The following is a 20,671-nucleotide window of genomic DNA, read 5'->3' on the forward strand; positions in this document are numbered from 1 at the left end:
TTGTCCTCTTGCCCCTTTTCTCTTTCTGTTCTATGCGGAGGCGATGAGCAGATTTTTGGTGTCAGAGCAGGTTGGTTTGAGAGGCTTAGCACTCCCTATACGGGGAGATGAGCTTCTAGACGCTGAGTTTGCCGACGACTCAGCCTTGTACTTAGAGGGCCAGGAGGCCAATCTACACAGATGTGAGCAGGATTTGGAGACCTTCTGTTGTGCATCGGGCGCATTGATCAACTGGAGAAAGACAGTGGCTTTCTCGGTTGGCAGTGCTCTTGTGCCAGATTGGATGCCAGGAGAGGGTTTCAGGTGGATTCCTCCAGGGACTGCAGTTCGGTACTTGGGTTGTCAGGTTGGTCTGGGCTTGTTCCCCAAGCAGCAGATTGCTCCTCTTCTTCTGTCCATCAGGAGAAAGCTGTTACATTGGAGCTCAGCACGACTTTCGCTGGCTGGTAGAGTAGTAGTTGCCAACCAGGTGTTGTTGGCGACTATGTGGTACATCACTTCTTACTGGATCTTCTCGAATTCTTGTATCAGCCACGTAGAGAGGCTGATCAGGAACTTCCTTTGGTCAGGTCGCGATACTCAGATTGCCCGAGCCAAGGTGGCTTGGTCGGTCATCACACTTCCTTGTTCTCAGGGAGGGCTTGGGATCATTGATCCTGCACAGCAGAGCAGAGCCCTTCTTGGAAAGTTTGTCGTCAGAGGACTTCTTCCAGGTGAGGAGCCCTGGAAGGAATTCTTGTTGTAGAGGCTTCGTGCCAGGGTGCCTCATTCAGGAGGCCCTTGGAAACCTTTGACCAGATGGATCTTTTCAGAGCTGCGCCGAGTTCGTTTGAGCAAGAGACTAGAGGACAGATTCGCTGTGAGTTTGCTTCGATCTTGGGAGCTCTTACGGTGTGGCCTAGAGCAGAGACAGCCGACGTGCACGGAGGAGCGCCTACGACAGCCCCTCGTCTGGAACCCCATGGTTAGCACTCAGAGAGGCCACTTGGTTGGGAGTCGGACTCATGTTTCTTGGGGTCCCATGGCGGCAAGTCCAGTGCATTCTCTAGGTGACTGGCTAGAGTTCACAGGTTTGTCAGAGGAGGTGCAGGCTGTCCAGCTACAGGGCATGAGAGGGGTGCAGAGCATGTATCAGGACATCTCAGAGTCAGTTCCAACTGAGTGGCTCATGCCTCTCGAGCCTGTAGCACCCCGGTGGATGGGAGCCTTCACACGACTGGAGGTTCTCATTTCAGCCAGGGCTTGCTCAGAGACTGTCCCAGCCCTGTTCTTCGAGCTTCAGGGTGGGGGACGATTACAACGAGTTGCAGTAGAGGCCCCGCAGGTAGCAGAGTGTTGTTTCCAGAGGATCCGAGTTGTGGGCATCTGTGGGAGGACTTGCGTCATTGACCCTGACCCAGCAGCTCTTGAGACTGGACACTGGAGGCTATGGGCTTGGGAGTGTTGTCCACTGGCACGAGTACAGTGGGATCCTGGTGAGTGGCTATGGAGGGACCCCTTCTCTTCTGCCGACCCAGGAGTCCCCTTCTTTCAGTACACTGTTCGGCTTGGACGTCATATACTTGCAGCACAGAGAGAGGCCCCCCCCGCTGCAGCACGTCATTGGCAGGAGGAGGGCCTCACAGTCAAGTTCTTGGCAGCTTTTTGGCAGAGGCTGTGGGACTCCAGACAGCCGAGGCTAGTCACCTTGTTCCAATGGCTGGTTGCACACAGAGCCACAGCAGTACGAAGCTGGCTTGTGCATAGTGGTCTCTCGGCCGCATGTGCATCCTGTGACCAGTTGGTGGAGAGTCAGCGTCACTATCTTTGGGATTGTCCCTCGGCCCAGCAGGTGTGGCTACGTGTTCTTCGGCTGATGCCTGCCCTCTCCACGGCTCGACAGTACACTTGGGGGGCAGCGGCTTGGTCCACCCTCACTGGCCCAGCACTTCAGTTTGAGCTATCTTCCACTAGCAGGATGATAGTGATACAGGGGGGGCGACCTACACTCCAGCCTACTACAGAGATTACTCCACATGAGTGGTGCAGTGAGAGAGAGGAGTGTTGGGAGCTCATCAGCGGCCTAGCTCTCTGGTTCATCTGGCGGACCCGCTGTTTCCGCATCTTTGAGGCTTGTCCTGTGCCACCAACAGATACTGTTCGTGACTTTTGGCTAGAGCTGATCCATACTCTCAGAGGACAGCTTGAGGGACTACAGGGCAGCTTCGACCGCATGCGGGAGCGCCGCGAGGCTTTTCTTCGACTCTGGCGCCCTGGGCCTTTCTACACCATAGTCCAGGGGGTGCTCAGATGGCACTACTGTCCACCTGTGTGGCTCTTCCCTCCTCCCATCTCTTGATTTAGCCTCATTGTATATATGCTGTTTTTTCATTGGGAGAGTCTCCCCATCATGCTTGTTGTAGCCCTCTCTTGCAGAGGTGGATGTAGCCCTATGGGCAGTTTTCATTAACTAATAGAAGGATCTTTTTCTCAGAAAAAAAATAATACAATGACTGGATTTAATTGGTACATTGGTTGGTTTTAATGGAATTGATTCAAACACATGTTAGAGCTCCTACGCCTTTGATAGACAGGTCTCTCCGTTATGCAAATGATCTGCAAATTATTGTTGTTACCTACATGTGTGTTAGAGTTCCTATGCCTAGTGAGGTAGGACTCTCCGTGATCTTTACATGTGGAACTGGACCACCACATATTACTTTGCTATTGTTATGAACAACTGAGGCCAATTGCTTTTGTTAACCTGGGGTATGTTATGGAATGGATTGTGAGAAGGTGGACACTAACATTTATGGTCATGTGTGCGTGATGTAGCACGTCAAGGCAGCTAAGTTGTGGGCAGGTGGCAAATAGCAGCATGGATTTTTAGTTAGTTCAATAATGTCCTTTATCCCCAAAGTGGAATGTAAATAGCTTCATTTATAAGCTGTCCCTTTATGGAATTAATATAAAAACATGCGTAGAGGAAGCCAGCTCTAAGAGTGTTTTACAAGTTTTGTACAGGGTTGTGGCCTATGTAAGCAGCGATCAAGAGGCTGAAAAATTTCTTCTCCGTAGCCAAATCAATCAAGGTCAAATACTTGCTAGCTAGAGAAGCGATTGGAGGGAGCCACCATCCAATTGAGAGGCACATTATTGTGCTGCCAATTTAAGGACATTTATGTTTACCCTATGGGGTTGTTGTTTTAGGTCTATGGCATACGAGGGCACTGGGGAAGACTCTAAAAGGTTGGTTGGGCGCTAAAATGGACAATGAAGCCCACCAATGAACCTCGATGGAAAGTCATCTCGAGCGGACTTGTGTGACAATAGCCTTAAGATTTGAGTGGGCACTGGGCATGGGTGCCATTCTATGAGATAACGGGGGGCCTTTTAAAGATTTGGTGTATGGGCATTGGACAGTGGACAACGCATGAGCTTTCACCTTGTTAAAAGTGAGGAAAGGCTAGTTGCAATACTATCCATCATTCGAAAGAGCTTACAGACTGAGTGAATTTCTACCAACCTTATTAGGAAAGAAAATAATGGCCAACTTACTTGGCAGCCCGAGAATGCGGCTCCACTAGAAAGGCAGAAGGCATCTTTCTGCATCACACTCTCACTCCAGTATGTGCCTTGCTGCAGTGTCGTCTGTTTAGCGCTTGAAGCCGCCCGGGATCACCATAGCCGTCTGCTTCTTGCTCCCATTAGATCTGTGCAGCACTTTTACTGGAAGGTGCTCAGCTTCGGCATTCTGGTCAAAGCTTGTCTTTCTGCACTTCATCGTCATTCGTGTTTGGTCTCGTTAAGTAGTTTGGATCTTCTTACAGGTTTCCTTTTAGCAGATCTGCAGCAATTCAAGCAAGAGGTCTTCTTATTCAGAAATCTATTGTCTTTATTTCCTGTTTTTTTGAACTACTCTTATAACGGGTACTACTTGTTCTGTTTGTGGCTTGATGTAACAAACGAAATTAAGAGGCGTGGTTTTGGTTTTACACAAGTCTACATCATGGATTGGCAGTAGAGTATGCAGTGCGCATATGAGATGGTGGAGAAGTGCTTTTTGCAAGGAGCTCCTTGCCACTCACCTCATGGGGAGTGTTTTCTTTTTCACGTAATTCACTACAGTGATTGGGGATTGGGCAGTCTCAGAGAGGTATTCATGCTGGCCTTCCCACCTAGCAAGTGGGAATGCCACTTCCACCTTTTCAAGATGGAAACACATGCATCTAGATTGCATAAAGTGTTACGGTTCTGATTTTTCAGATATTTTGCGAAGCTTCTGACCATAGGAACGAATTCATTTGCGGGCATTTCAAGTTTCCTGATGAAGTCAAGTTGCCTTATAGAATATGCAGGGTAAAATTTAAGTGGAAATGGCACCACTTTATCGTAGTTCAAGGTTAACGGATGCACCTGTAAATGGACCATGAACACCTAGAAGTCCATGTCAAAATGCTGGATCAGCAGAAAGGCGCTAATAATTTTTGGACTACAATTGTGATGGTCTCAAAAGCATGTTGTAAACATTTTAGTGACAAACTAGTATACTTCCTTTGATGTGGTTTATTGTTTGGAAAGAGGGAGAGGGCGCAAGGAAGGGTTATTTTTGCCCAGATCAGAGTTTTTTATTTTTGTGTTGTTTCCATCTAAATTTTTTCTGTTGATGATGTTTATTATTATCTAATCTTTGAAAGAGCCAGGGTGGAAAGGGCAAGGAACAAATTCCGAAGTGTTTCCTTGTCTTTGGGAAGGAAGTATAGGCTTGTAAATGACTTTTGGACTATTTTGTAGGTGTTGAATCTGCATCTTGGTCATGGCTGGCAAGCGTGTTCTTATCATATGTACGTCTCATGAGAAACTTGGAGATACTGATACGGCGACAGGCCTTTGGTAGTTTTTCTGATTGTCAGAGCTGTTTTTCTTAAAATAAAACATATTAGTGAATGATAGGAACAGTGATTTGAACATGTAGGGCTGAAGAGGTGGCTGCTCCATACTATATTCTCAAGGAGGCAGGGGCCCATGTAGATATTGCCAGCATAAAGGGTGGCAAGATCCCCTTAGGTAAATCTCGACGGATCTCACTTAGAAATGGCATATTTATATGGTTAGGCCTCCACTTATGCTTACTGTGGGTTTCAGATCCTGGAAGTTTGAAGGGAGATTTGGGTCACCATACACATTCTTTCCTGAAGGACCATCGTATGCTCATATGCGTTCCTTCTTCAAGTGACGATTAAAGATTTTCTATCAAGATTTCCTCAATAACCTGAGCTTTATGTTTGCCTTTGTCCAAATCAGTTGAATTGAAAAGCAAAGTAGAGAATTCGATGTCCATAGCTGAGGCATGTGAAGAGTACGATGCAATCTTCTTGCCAGGTAAAGCATGTTTTAAATTTTTCTAAGGATGTGATTTTGAATTTAACTGTTTCACACTTTGCCCCTCCAATGTTTGGATGCCATCACTTTTACATGTGAACATTAGTCGTTGAATAGCTGAGACAGACTTTTGACATTTTTTACAAGGAGGCATTTATCACAAAGGATGTTCTATCATTCATGTGGTTTCTCCACCTCAGGGGCGTCCCTCTATATATCATAGAAAATGTCTTCTTCAATATGGCATTGCTGGAAGATTTTATAGAAGTAAGAGCATGGACATGCCATGATTAGCGTTAGATATTGTGTGCAAGCTTAGGAAACCCTTGAGTGAATGTGTATATAGTGTAAATTCTTCCTTTGTTATGATTCTTTAGTGCTAGGCTTGATTATGGCTGAGTCTGCCCTGCATATTTAGAGTCATGACACAAACTGGGCTTCTGACTCCTGAGCCTTGTTTTGCGCAGGAAGTATTTCGTAACGAGTTTGGGTACAGACGGCATGATTGAGAAATGAATAGTTGGTTTATTGAAAAATCGGAGTTTTAGATTGGAGAATGGAGGCTGTTATAATTCATTAATTTGAGTATAAGGGCTGTCTTCTCTTAATTGGCGGCCACTTTTTTCCGACTTTACCAACAGTTGCATTAGAGAGCTGTATGCCATGTTTCTTTTCCTTCTTTCCTTTGTTCGGCCTTTGACCTGTATGCATGATAAGAAGAATGGCACAACGAGGAGTCAATGCAGGGTCTCAAATTTTTTCTGCATTGACGGACCAGAGGAATGTTGTGTGATGAATGATTGTCTTGTTCTCTGGTTTCCAGCTATACAGACTCTTTTAGTAGTGCTAGTACTTATTGCGTTTGCAATGGATGTCAGGTGGGCATGGGGTTTGCTACGACTTTCCAGACAATCCAGCTCTCATATCTCTGGTGGAGAAGTTTTGGGCACAAGGAAAGGTGGTGGCTGCTGTTTGTCATGGACCAGTTGGCCTTATCAATATAAAGGCACCCAACGGTGAATATATCGTGAAAGGAAGAAAGGTAGCATGCAACGTTTTAATCTTCATGAATTCTTTGCAAATTTGTGCATTTTGAAGGAACCCATAGGCAAATTATAGATTATGGCTGCATATGTAGACCTGTATGAGACACACCCACAAAGCAGAGATTTGTTTCTGATAGTTGTTGACTTGCTGTGAAACAGGTGGCAGGATTTACCAATTCTGAGGAGGATGCGGTTGGAAAGACAGCATTTGTTCCTTACTTGCTAGAGGACAAGCTTAAAGAGAGAGGTGGTCTCTTTGAAAGGGGACCCGACTGGGTAAGGCTGTGTCAAATTATTCTGGGTGAGATGCATGCAAAATGCCAAGCTGAGTTATATGCATAAGATAGAAAAGGCTACAAGTGTGAGAAGGGTTTCAATCTCTACCAGTTTGAAGGGATGCTAATTGTACAGTGTTGACGTGATAAGAAAGTAGTGGGGAATATCCATGAGTCAGGGGTTCATAGTTAAAGCGTTGTAATCATCATAACTTGATACCATTGCCCCATTTTTTGCATTCAATAGCTCAACTATGTTGCATTTTCAAAGTTCTTCCTGTGTTAGATCACCTGATAGGAAATTGAGATACTTAAGAGGTATGTTATTGAGTTCTCAACCTTTTTCGTATTCAAAGCTAGGGGTTGGGAAGATTCCCAAATCACTAATATAGTGTTTGATGATCAAACATTTATCTAGTGATTTGTGCCAGGTGTTTTTGTGTGTGTATGGTGGTAATGCTGAAGATGCTTTTATGGTTCTTGTGGGTTTGGTCCTAATCTTGAAGATGCTGTTGCAGACTCCATTTGCTGTAGCAGATGGAAAGTTGATCACTGGCCAGAACCCCATGAGCTCAGCCAAAGTTGCAGAATTGATACTAGCAGCACTCTAATGAAGGAGCACTGTTTATGAGTATGGATGTATCTTTTAGGGAGGTTGCTATACAGTCAATAAAAGTCTCTGCTAATCTTGAGAATTTGAAAACATTCCCTCCATGCTCTTCATGAGTGGCGAAGAGAGTGTTGCTGAAATTGTATATTGAAAACGTGTTTTGGTTTTGAATTAGTGAAGAGTTGTACCATGTATCTTCATTGCTTGTATTTTATTTTGATGCTTTTGCTGTTGCTATTTTGGTAAGCTTCTATTTAATAAATGCCACCTTAATTGGCTAGCTAAGGGTTATAAGCATGCGTATGGATAAAAATCTATTGCGTGCATAATATAATAATCAAACTCAATCATCAATGAATCGTTGCTCATCCATAGGGGCAAAATAAATGCTTGGAAGAAGAATTTGCGTATAGGAAAAAATAAATGGAAATTATAAATATGTTGTGCAGCCTTATGCAGAATTCCACGAGCACCCTTGTGTAAAAAGTTATGCCTAAAACTTGCATACTTTATGCACTGTTGTGCATGCCTTGCATATCTTAATTTGTGTCAACCTTCTCAATCATCAACCTAACAATTGACCTTGTCAAGTGCCGTACTTCATAACAAAAGCGTAAGAAAGCTATCTTATGTGGAGCTAAGTCCATATTTATAAAGAATGTATTCATGCTTGATATCTTGCCCATTGTGATGTTTGAATGCCACAAAGAATACCTCCTTATTTGGATGCGTTTCAATATCAATTGTCTCTCTGCATGGATAGCTATTGCGTTTGGCTCATACTCCAAAAGTATAACTCAACTAGCGTGGCATCTTAAATTGAGCTCAAAATCTATCCCCATTCTTGCCGAGTTTAGAGGATTGCAAAATTGTTTACCAATGCACGAGAAATTGCAATGTCCTCAAAGTTGTTTCCCCTCTTGTGCCTTGCAGTTCTAAATTTTCCATATCACCTTGCATGGTGTCATATTCAAATGGAGGCCCCCTCTTTCTCTCTGCTTTGCTTTTGTTGTAATGAGAAGTGAAAAACAAGGTGCATGGAATGCTCATGAGATATTGCTATTGGTTGAAGATGGATTTATGAGGTTTACCTTTATAAGTTCAGAATAGTCTGAACTCACGAATTATAAGAGGGAATAAAACACTCATAAAACTGTAAAAGCAAGGGACACAAGAAAAGAAAAGAAAAGAAACAAACAAACAAACTAAATCACTTTGTTTGCTACGATACAAAAATAGATAAAACAAAACATTGTTAACTTTAAAAATGTTTTTAGAGAAGACATGCGTAAAATAAGATGACGCAACTTACTTGGCTTAAAACAAGTACTCAGCTTTAAGTAAAAAAGGAAGACATCTTAAAAACTTAATCCTACAAATCTAACTTCACACAACAACTTCTAAAGGATTACATTCTTAAGTCCTCAGGCGAGCAAAATACGAAATCGAAAAGTGAATACTACTACAAACCTACAAAGAGCAAAGATCCAAACTTGACAATATGTGACCTCAACTTTGCTGTTTGTCCAAACAGGAAGAATAAGATTATTGCCTTTATCATGCATAGCTTGGACAATAGCTATGACATCCCTACTCATGTCATCAGTGCCCAAGAGTAGGTGCAGGTTTGTATAGAGGTCATTCATGCTTTCGTACTCTATAAAACCAACAAGCTGAGTTTCTATCACCCTCCGGAGGTGATGGGCATCCTCAACCATGATAAAGGCTAGCATTTGTCAAGCTATAGTAAAAATTCTAGAAGCGCTAGAGATCAAAACAACGACATAAGGTGTTATTAAGTCAAACAATAAGTGGGCTTTTAAGCTCCCCACTTCTATTAAATTTACTACTGATTATCTTGAACATTCCAAAGGAAGAAACATAAAAAATAAACTTTACTACGATGCAAAAATGAACGAACGTTTTTCATGATTCTTTTGAATGAGTATCCTTTTTCAACTAGTAAAGAAATAAGATGGCAAGATTGAACTACAGAAGCAAATTTACTAGAACAAAGACAAAAAATCTAAATAGTTGAGAGCAAATGACACCATACTTAGCTAAAAGAGAAATGTTCGAAGAAATGGGAGGCATACGGATTATATTTAGATTGGCATATTCTGGTTAAAGGCGCTTATCATAGATATCTACTTCTAATCCCAAGGGAGTCTAAAAAATCTTAAGGTCTAAAAAGGCACAACAATCACTATTTGTGGTACAATTAAGTTCACAAAACTCCTGAGGATAAATTCCTCCACCTACAGAACTCGAATTCAAGTACATAAAATCTTGAAAAGAAGAAATGTCAGGAACAAAAAGATCATCTACAAAGCATCTTATGTCATAATAACTAATATCTAATTTTCTTAAATGATTTTCTCATGTTTAAACTGATCATTTAATATGGGGAAGTGCCAAGGGAGAAAAAGCTAGAATATTGGTTAAGCTGGCAGACCGGCACAGTAGGGATCCAAAGGAGGGAAAATAGGGATCCAAAGGAGGGAAAATAGGGATCCAAAGGGAGGGCCATCTGCAAAAGAGCAAGGTGCAACAATGGGCTTTAAAGACCCTAAGGTTCGGCCCATTAAGACTTCCAAAATGCTAAGGTTCCAAGAATCAAAGGTTGTGTCCAATGGTTAAGCTTAGGAAAATTGGATGCTTTGTGTGTGTGTACAAAAGTCTTCATGAATCCCACAAAGGAGGGGGCGAGCCTTGCAAGTAGGGGATGAGAGAGAGGCACACACACACACACACACACACTCACAAGCTTCCTTTACACAAAGGGAATGAGGGACACATGTCAGCTCCCTAGCCCAGATACTCACAAGGTGTACTCAAATCCTATTGGATGACCATGGAGGTGGACCAATGAGAATTAGGCTAGAGTAAATCTAGTTTAATTAATTAAAAAACACTTATATATAAAAGAACCAATAAGAATTAAGCTCTGGTCCAATGAGAGTTTAGTTGCAACAATTAATTACCTAAAGCTCTCACAAAAGGGGAAAGGGAGACACATGCCAAAAGGCTATCACTTATGCTTCTTAATTCTTATTGGGTAAGCCTGGAAAGGTCCAATGGGGTGGCAGCATGAGCAAATAGCAAGAGGGGTCGACCAAGAGAGAGAGGGGGCTGATTTTGTCAAGTTATTATCTCAAGCTCATGTGTGAAGCAAGAAGACTCTCTCTCTCTCCTTCTCAAGCTTTAATGGAAAGCTTATCACCTACTCCAAGCTTGTGAGAAGGGAGGCCTACACCAACAACTCTTGGATTTGTGATGCAAATCCAACCAAGAGCCAAGCTTCAATGCATGCTCATCTCCTCTACCATGCTAATTACTAAGCTATGCTATGCTAAAATGAGTGATTATGTGAGGAGGTGTACATCTTTCTCGTAAGACTACTCCTTCTTCCTCTCAATCTACTCTCATACCCTGCTAGCTCTCACCATCTTCGAAGGTGTGTGAGGTCTTGAGTCTGAGACCGTGAGGGAATTGATGTTGTGTTTTATAAGTGTTTGCTTAGTGCTTGAAGCTTCCATCTTCATTGCACTATCTAGTATTGAAAGAACACAAAGAATTGTATTGTAAAATGTCTCTCTTGATGGAGAAACCTATAATACAAAGCCTTTTGGAGGGGGGACCGGCTCCATGTAAATCCAGTCCTCAATTGTTGTCAATAGATTAATTTCTCTCTTTTTTGAAATATTGTTCATGCTATCTAGCTAGGTGTTATGATTTTTGTTGCTCTCTCCACCAAAGCACTCTTGCTATTCTCATTAGGAATCTATTCTAATGAAATGCTCACTATGTTCATGCTATTTTCCACTACACACAAGTTACTAGGCCATTAAATATTACATCTTACATTGCATAACTTGTGCAAAAATATTGGGTAAGTGTTTGCAAGAACAAGACGCTCCACAACATCAAACTCATAAGTAAAAAGATAGAAATTAGCAAGAAAAACAGCACAATTGGTGCCCATAGGGATACCAATTTTTTGCTTGAAAAGAGAGTCGCTAATGGTTATATATAAATTGTCCAAAAGAAAATCTAACCAAGATATGATGTCAATGTCATCTACAATCTTGGTGAATCTCTTTCTTCCTTTGTCTACATCTACATTCTTACTTTTCAGCCATAAGAAGTCAAAGTTCAAAGACGACTTTTCTACTAGCAATGCCTTGTACCTATCCTTCTCAAGCTTGTACGCAAAAACTTTTGAAATAAGAGACTTGACTCTAAATTTAAGGTCCTCCAAATTTATCTTCGTGTATAGCGTTGTAAAGTCAAAAGTTTTGAGAAATAAAGGAGAAGATTTCTCCTTAAGGCATCTTGAAGAGTTCAAAAACTTTATAATAGGAATCACACCTACTGAATCATTTAAAATCCAACTTGAATCGATCGGTAGGTACGTCTGCTTCCTTTAGCATATTTTTCCACAATTCATTTACGCTAGGTAAAATGGCTTTGAAACAATAACTAAGCCATTTGGAAACCTCAATCAAAGAGGCTATAAATCTAGGCTTTATAGGGTTCTTGTGGAACTTCCAAATGGTATATGAAAAAGGTAATTTTTAGGCTGGCACTTGAAACCAAAAGACTTACAAAAGTCTTGATGTTTCAAGATAACCTCTTGCATCGAAAGATCACAATCATTTAAGTCTGAGAGTTTACTTCACCTAAGAAGCATTCTAAATAGAACTTTTTGCACATAACAACAAAGTTATTAGAGCACTTATCTATGTAAGAGATTACAAAATCACGATGAAATTTTCTAAGAGCATCACGATCAGAAGAAGATAAGCTATTCCTTCCTGAAGAAATGTTCCTAGAGCAAGATATTAATTTCAAAGAAGCTTTCTTGAGGACTACAGACTTCCAATGGGTAAAAACACCTTGAACTCCTAAAGCCTCCTCAAACTTTACTACGAAACTAGAAATTCCTTTCTCTATGGCTTTGAGACAGCAAGAGTCATTTGAGGAAGGGAGCCTATATTTAGTACCTCTTGAGAAAAGGTCTTTCAAGGAATCCGAAGGAAGAATAAAACAATCAGCAGTAACTACGTGACCCAAAGCTCCATGTGCGTAAGAAGAAAAGACAGTTCTACTACAAGGGCAATCAATACTTGAGATTGCTAGCCTTTCTTGCTTTTTAAGATTACGTCCGATGTCACTATAGTTGAAAGCTTTTTGTCCTAAAGTTTTCACATATTTGAAAGCTCCGATAGGATGGTTCCATACCTTTCTCACACAAGGAGGGAGAGCATCCAAAGCTTCTTGAGATCTCAAAATAGAGCTTAATCTAATCTTGTCTAAGTTAGGTAAAGATAGTTATCAACAAATCTTTATTTCCAACCAAGGGATTTTTCAGACTAGGACACTTGGACTTCAGAAATTTGTCTAACAGTACTCGAAGTTAAGTACTATGACACTCTCTTAGCTCCAAATCTTTATAAGAGTAGTTCTCAAGGGTCTACAAAAGCTTAAATAGGATCCTTATATTTTACCTTTCAAATAATTTATAAGAAAAAGAACCCAACTCCATGGCTCTAGATAGGTAAATCAATCTACGTTTGAAATCCCTATAAGCAAAAATTTTATGGTTAGAATTTTTTAAGGGCCATCACTCTCAATTCTAGAGATTGAAGCCCTAGGGAGACCTTGCACTTTAGTAGAAATAGTGTTATGCAAGACAACTGGATTGATTTCAGAGATAGAAGGTGGATCTGAACAAGGACCTTTAGGAATCCATGTTCTTTGAAAACGACTTGAAGAGAGAACTAACTCGGGTTTGGGATGCCTTCGCTACGCATAGAATTCTTATGGTAAATTGTCTTATTTTTATGTAAAGAAGACTTTCCTTCCAAGTTGAAACCTTGAGGGAACAAAGTGTGCAAAGTTCTCATCCAAAACAACTCTCAAGGCCACGCTGATTTATAGAACTCTTTAGAGTTTCTAAAATTACCCTCTATGTGCTCAATGGGAAAACAACGGAAAAACTCAAAGCCATGTTTTGCTATTGCCGCATACAAGGGTTTCACACTTTCACGTACGGTGCTCTTACTTTGAACTTTTCTCGCTTCTCTTACATGTTTTTGAAAAGGGACAAAAGCTATTCGAAAGGTTTGGCCAACATACATCATAGAACTATCATGAATACTATAAATAACTTGATAGGTATGAACCGGACTTAAAAGACAATCTACGACAAGATTTTTTTTTTCTTAAACGCCTCAAACGATTGAGGGTTTTTATGGAAGAACTTGTGTAATGAGTACTAATTAAGACTTTCTTGAAAGAAGCCCAACGAATAGGACCGTCACCAAAAACATGCAAATTCTTCAAATAAGACTTAGCTGAAAACTTAAATCTTTCCTGATACAGATTATGACTACTTCTAGCTACTAAAAAGAAAGAAGGGTCGAAAAGACGTACTTGAGAGTCATCAACATTGCTGGTTGAAGCTGACGAAGAAGTAAAAGTGTTTTTCATTTTTGTAGTAAGGTCGTCGTTTCAGATCAACGCCCGCCTCAAGGCTAAAGATCCTAAGGTTAGATTGGTGCTAACCACACCCCTCATTTGTATAGAGGGCTGTTGCCAGGCAGTGAGGTCGTTAAATAAGGCTCCTTGCTACACTCAAAAGATCATCGACAATAGCGTGCAATCGAGTGCCCGTGATCAGTTGCTAGAATCAGTACTCAACCTCTCTTCTCACAAGAGATATTTCATGACACCACATAAGAAACCCTTGATCCAAGAGACACAAATTAAGATGTTATTTTTATTTTTTAGGAATTTTAAGAGAAAACCCTTATTTATTAAAAACATGCATTCTACAAAGTTATATTTATAACTTCTCACAATCACTTTATTTAAAAAAAGGAAAAAAAACAACACACACACAATCAAAAGCAAAAAACAACAAATAGATAAATCAACACAAATTAAACAAGAAAAGACATAACACTTAGACAAATGAAAATCAAGACGAAAAGAAGCTCTACACAATAAATCATGATATAACCAAAATTACCAAAAGTCCCATTACTTCTAAAAGAAGTTTATTTAAAACGAGGAATAAAAGTAATACACACATAAAATCACATCGACACATGCATATAAGATCGCTAGCTGTTGGGGTATGCACACCCTCCCAATCTATCTTTATGAAGCTCAACAGCTGGTCACCACTCGGGCGGAAATAAAAAAGATTTGCATGTCCGCTTGATGACTAAAAAATATACCTTCATAAGTTCAGAATAGTTTGAACTCACGAATTATAAGAGGGAATAAAACACTCAAAAAACTATAAAAGCAAGGGACACAAGAAAAGAAAAGAAAAAACAAAAACAAACAAACAAAATCACTGTTTGCTACGAAACAAAAATAGATAAAACAAAACATTATTAACTTAAAAATGTTTTTAAAAAAGACAAATAAAAACAAAACATTATTAACTTAAAAATGTTTTTAGAAAAGACATGCGTAAAATAAGATGACGCAACTTACTTGGCTTAAAACAAGTACTCAACTTTAAGCAAAAACGGAAAAGATATCTTAAAAACTTAATCCTAGAAATCAAACTTCACACAACAACTTCTAAAGGAACACATTCTTAAGTCCTCAGGTAAGCAAAATACGAAATCGAAAAATGAATACTACTACAAACCTACGAAGAGCAAAGATCCAAACTTGACAAGATGTGACCTCAACTTCGTTGCTTGTCCAAACACGAAGAATAAGATTATCACCTTTATCATGAATAGCTTGGACAACAGTTATGACAACCCTACTCAGGTTGTCAGTGCCCAAGAGTAGGTACAGGTTTGTATAGAGGTCATTCATGCTTTGAACATACTCTATAAGACCAATGAGCTGAGTTTCTATCACCCTTTGGAGGTGATGGGTATACTCAACCATGATAAAAGCTAGCATTTGTCAAGCTATAGTAAAAATACTAGAAGCGCTAGAGATTGAAACAGCGACATAAGGTGTTATTCAGTCAAACAAAAAGTGGGCTTTTAGCTCCCCACTTTTATTAAATCTACTACTGATTATCTTGAACATTCAAAAGGAAGAAACATTAAAAATAAACTTAGTACGATGCAAAAATGAACGAACGTTTTTCATGATTCTTTTGAATGAGTATCCTTTTTCAGCTAGTAAAGAAATAAGATGGCAAGATTGAACTACAAAAGCAGATGAGAAAATCTAAATAGTTGAGAGCAAATGACACCGTACTTAGATAAAAGAGAAATGGTCGAAGAAATGTGAGGCATACGGATGATATTTAGATTGGCATATTCTGGTTCAATGCGCTTATCATAGATATCTACTTCTAATCCCAAGGGAATCTAAAAAATCTTAAGGTCTAAAAAGGCACAAACAATCACTATTTGTGGTACAATTAAGTTCACAAAACCCCTTGGGATAAATTCCTGCGCCTATAGAACTCAAATTTAAGTACATAAAATCTTGAAAAGAAGGAACGTCAGGAACAAAAAGATCATCTATAAAGCATCTTACATTGCATAACTTGTGCAAAATTATTGGGCAAGTGTTAGCAAGAACAAGATGCTTCATAAAAACAAACTCATAAGTAAAAAGATAGACATTAGCAAGAAAAACAACACAATTGGTGCCCCAGAGGGATACCAAATTTTTGCTTGGAAAGAGAGTCGCCTATGGTTATATATAAAGTGTCCAAAAGAAAATCTAACCAAGATATGATGTCAATGTCATTTACAATGTTGGTGAATCTCTTTCCTCCTTTGTCTACATCTACATTCTTACTTTATAGCCATAAGAAGTCAAAGTTCAAAGCTGACTTTTCTACTAGCAATGCCTTGTACCTATCCTTCTCAAGCTTGTACCCAATTTTTTTTGAAATAAGAAACTTGACTCTAAATTTAAGGTCCTCCAAATTTAGCTTCTTGTATAGTCTTGTAAAGTCAAAAGTTTTGAGATATAAAGGAGAAGATTTCTCCTTAAGGCATCTTGAAGAGTTCAAAAACTTTATAATAGGAATCACACCTACTGAATAATTTTAAATCCAACTTGAATCGATCGGTAGGTACGTCTTCTTCCTTTAGCATATTTTTCCACAGTTTATTTACGTTAGGTAATATTTCTTTGAAATAATAACTAAGCCATTTGGAAACCTCGGTCAAAGAGGTGTCACAAGAAGCAGCTATAAATCTAGGCTTTATAGGGTTCTTGTGGAACTTCCAAACGGTATACGAAAACGGTAATGTAGGCTAGGAAACCAAAAGACTTACAAAACTCTTGATGTTTCAAGACAACCTCTTGCATCGAAACATCCCAATCATTGTAAGTCTAAGAGTTTACTTCACCTAACAAGCATTCTAAATAGAACTTTTTGCACGTAACAAGAAAGTTATTAGAGCACTTATCTATGGAAGAGATTACAAAATCACGATGAAATTTCCTAAGAGCATCACAATCAAGTAAAGACAAGCTATTCCTTCCTGAAGAAATGTTCCTAGAGCAAGATGCTAATTTCAAAGAAACTTTCTTGAGGACTACAGACTTCCAATGGGTAAAAACACTTTGAACTCCTAAAGCCTTCTCAAACTTTACTGCGAAACTAGAAATTCCTTTCTCTATGGCTTTGAGAAGGCAAGAGTCATTTGAGGAAGGAAGCCTATATTTAGTACCTCTTGAGAAAAGGTATTTCAAGGAATCGAAAGCAAGAATATAACAATCAGCAGTAACTACATGACCCAAAGCTCCATTTACGTAAGAGAAAAGGTAGTTTTACTACAAGGACAATCAATACTTGAAATTGCTAGCCTTTCTTGCTTTTTAAGATTACGTCCGGTGTCTCTATAGTTGAAATATTTTTGTCCTAAAGTTTTCACATATTTGAAAGCTACGACGGGATGGTTCCATACCTTTCTCACACAAGGAGGGAGAGCATCCAAAGCTTCTTGAGATCTCAAAATAGAGCTTAATCCAATCTTGTCTAAGTCAGGGGAGGTGAAGATAGTTATCAACAAATCTTTCTTTCCAACTAAGGGATTTTTCATACTAGGACACTTGGGCTTCAAAAATTTTCTTGATAGTACTCGAAGTTGAGTACTATGAGACTCTCCTAGCTCCAAATCTCAAGGGTATACAAGAGCTTAAATAGGATCCTTATATTATACCTTTCAAATAATTTATAAGAAAAAGAACACAACTCTATGGCTCTAGATAGGTAAATCAATCTAGGATTGAAATCCGCATAAGAAAAATTTATATGGTTAGAAGGGCCATCAATCTCATTCTAGAGATTGAAGCCCTAGGGAGACCTTGTACTCTACTAGAAATAGTATTGTGCAAGACAACTGGATTGATTTCAAAGATAGAAGGTGGATATGAACAAGGACCTTTAGGAATCCAAGTTCTTTTAAAACGACTTGAAGAGAGAACTAACTCGGGTTTGGGATGCCTTCGCCAAAGCATAGATTTCTTATGGTAAATTGTCTTATTTTTACGTAAAGAAGACTATCCTTCCAAGTTGAAACCTTTAGGAAAAAAAGTTTGCAAAGTTATCATTCAAAACAACTCTCGAGGCCACGCTGATTTATAGAACTCTTTAGAGTTTCTAAAATTACCCTCTATGTGCTCAATGGGATAACAACGGAAAGACTCAAAGCCATGTTTTGCTATTGCCACATACAAGGGTTTCACACTTTCACATACGGTGCTCTTATTTTGAACTTTTCTCGCTTCTCTTACATGTTTTTGAAAAGGGACAAAAGTTGTTCAAAAAGTTTGGCCAACATACATCATAGAACTATCAATACTAGAAATAACATAAATAACTTGAGAGGTATGAACCAGACTTAAAGGACAATCTACCACAATATGTTTTTTCCTTAAACCCCTCAAACGATTGAGGGCTTTTATGGAAGAACTTGTGTAATGAATACTAACTAAGACATTCTTGAAAGAAGCCCAACGAATAGGACCTTCACCAAAAACATGCCTTAGCTAAAAACTTAAATCTTTCTTGATACAGATTATGACTACTTCTAGCTTCTGAAAGGAAAGAAGGGTCGAAAGAATCACTACTCAACCTCTCTTCTCACAAAAGATATTTCATGAAACCACACAAGAAACCCTTGATCCAAGAGACCCAAATTAAGATGTTATTTTTATTTTTTAGGAGTTTTAAGAGAAAACTCTGAAAAAACCATTATTTATTAAGAGAAAATCACTATTTATTAAAATCATGCATTCTACAAAGCTATATTTATAACTTTCTCACAACCAATTTATTTAAAAAAAGGAAAAAAAAAACCACACACACAATCAAAAGCAAAAAACACAAATAGATAAATCAAGACAAATAAAAAAATTAAAGACGTAACACTCAAACAAACCAAAATCAAAACGAAAAGAAGCTCTACACAATAAATCATGATACAACCAAAATCACAAAAAGTTCCATTACTTTATTTAAAATGAAGAATAAAAGTAATACACACATAAAATCACATCGACACATGAATATAAGATCGGTCCTTGTTGGGGTATGCACACCTTCCCAATATATCTTCATGAAGCTCAACAGCTGGTGACACCACTCGGACGAAAATAAAAAAGATTTGCATGTCCGCTAGATGACTAAAAAATATACCTTCATAAGTTCAGAATAGTTTGGACTCACGAATTATAAGAGGGAAAGAAACACTCGTAAAACTATAAAAGCAAGGGACACAAGAAAAGAAAAGAGAAAACAAAAACAAACAAACTAAATCTACGAAACAAAAATAGATAAAACAAAACATTATTAACTTAAAAATGTTTTTAGAAAAGACATGCGTAAAATAAGATAACGCAACTTACTTGGTTTAAAACAAGTACTCAAATTTAAGCAAAAAACGAAAAGACATCTTAAAAACTTAATCCTAGAAATCAAACTTCACACAACAACTTCTAAAGGAACACATTCTTAAGTCCTCAGGTAATCAAAATACGAAATTGAAAAATGAATACTACTACAAACCTACGAAGAGCAAAGATCCAAACTTGACAATATGTGACCTCAACTTCGCTGCTTGTCCAAACACGAAGAATAAGATTATCACATTTATCATGCATAGCTTGGACAACAACTATGACATCTCTACTCACGTCGTCAATGCCCAAGAGTAGGTGCAGGTTTGTATAGAGTATGTCATTCATGCTTTGAACGTACTCTATAAAACCAATGAGTTGAGTTTCTATCACCCTCCGGAGGTGATTGGCGTACTCAACCATGATAAAGGCTAGCATTTGTCAATCTATAATAAAAATTCTACAAGCGCTAGAGATCAAAACAACAAGATAATGTGTTATTCAGTCAAACAATAAGTGGTCTTTTTACTTTCCCACTTTTATTAAATCTACTAATGATTACCTTGAACGTTCCAAAGGAAGAAACATTAAAAATAAACTTACTAGGATGCAAAAATGAACGAACGTTTTTCAGGATTCTTTTGAATGAGTATCCTTTTTCAACTAGTAAAGAAATAAGATAGCAAGATTGAACTACAAAAGCAAATTTCCAAGAACAAAGACCAGAAAATCTACATAGTTGAGAGAAAATGACACCGTACCTAGCTAAAAGAGAAATGTTCGAAGAAATGTGAGGCATACGAATGATATTTAGATTGGCATATTCTGGTTCAAGGCGCTTATCATAGATATCTACTTCTAATCCCAAGGGATTTTGAAAAATATTCAGGTCTGAAAAGACACAACAATCACTATTTGTGGTACAATTAAGTTCACAAAACTCCTTAGGATAAATTCCTCCGCCTACAGAACTCGAATTCAAGTACATAAAATCTTGAAAAGAAGGAACGTCAGGAACCAAAAGATCATCTACAAAGCGTCTTACATTGCATAACTTATGCAAAAATATTGGGCAAGTGTTAGCAAGAACAAGACGATGCATAAAATCCAACTCATAAGTAAAAAGATAGAAATTAACAAGAAAAACAACACAACTGGTACCCATAGGGATACAGATTGTTTGCTTGCAGAATATTGAGGTGATCAAGGGTGGGGGCGATTGCGAGCGAAATTGAACTGAACTGTCGATGGATGTGTGTGTTCGCCAAGCAAAATGTAAATGCCCACCCATGTGTGCTTCTTGGAAATAATGGAACTCCATATGGTTATTAAATGCAAGCAAAATGTGAATTCAAGAATTTTGGAAAATTTGGGTGCTCAAAATTCGAGCCAATTTGAAAACATTTCCTTCATGCTCTTCATGAGTGGCGAAGAGAGTGTTGCTCAAATTGTATATTGAAAACGTGTTTTGGTTTTGATTTAGTGAAGAATTGTACCATGTATCTTCATTGCCTGTATTTTATTTTGAT

The 20,671-nt window shown here is 38.9% G+C and overlaps 2 protein-coding genes across 3 annotated transcripts; one reads left to right on the forward strand and one right to left on the reverse strand.

Annotated features, from left to right (window-relative positions):
- The first annotated feature begins 3,475 nt into the window (after window positions 1-3,475).
- LOC147446675 (glyoxalase 3-like) lies at window positions 3,476-7,486 on the forward strand. Of its 2 annotated transcripts, XM_086525867.1 has the most exons (9): window positions 3,477-3,715; window positions 3,810-3,847; window positions 4,774-4,872; window positions 4,955-5,046; window positions 5,125-5,184; window positions 5,284-5,361; window positions 6,240-6,403; window positions 6,567-6,683; window positions 7,201-7,486. In XM_086525867.1, exons 3-9 carry the CDS (start codon window positions 4,796-4,798, stop codon window positions 7,291-7,293), a joined length of 681 nt encoding a protein of 226 aa, XP_086381993.1. In that variant the 5' UTR covers window positions 3,477-3,715; window positions 3,810-3,847; window positions 4,774-4,795; the 3' UTR covers window positions 7,294-7,486. The 2 variants fall into 2 exon arrangements, with proteins under 2 accessions (XP_086381994.1, XP_086381993.1); XM_086525868.1 differs by lacking the exon at window positions 3,810-3,847 and having other exon boundaries at window positions 3,476-3,715.
- A 12,161-nt stretch (window positions 7,487-19,647) lies between these two features.
- LOC147446676 (uncharacterized) lies at window positions 19,648-20,307 on the reverse strand. The gene has a single exon (XM_086524735.1). It carries the CDS (start codon window positions 20,305-20,307, stop codon window positions 19,648-19,650), a length of 660 nt encoding a protein of 219 aa, XP_086380861.1.
- Window positions 20,308-20,671: the final 364 nt, after the last annotated feature.

This window comes from Adiantum capillus-veneris, chromosome 12 (assembly GCF_014529385.1).
Source record: "Adiantum capillus-veneris isolate H3 chromosome 12, ASM1452938v2, whole genome shotgun sequence".
Classification (NCBI taxonomy): Eukaryota; Viridiplantae; Streptophyta; class Polypodiopsida; order Polypodiales; family Pteridaceae; genus Adiantum; species Adiantum capillus-veneris.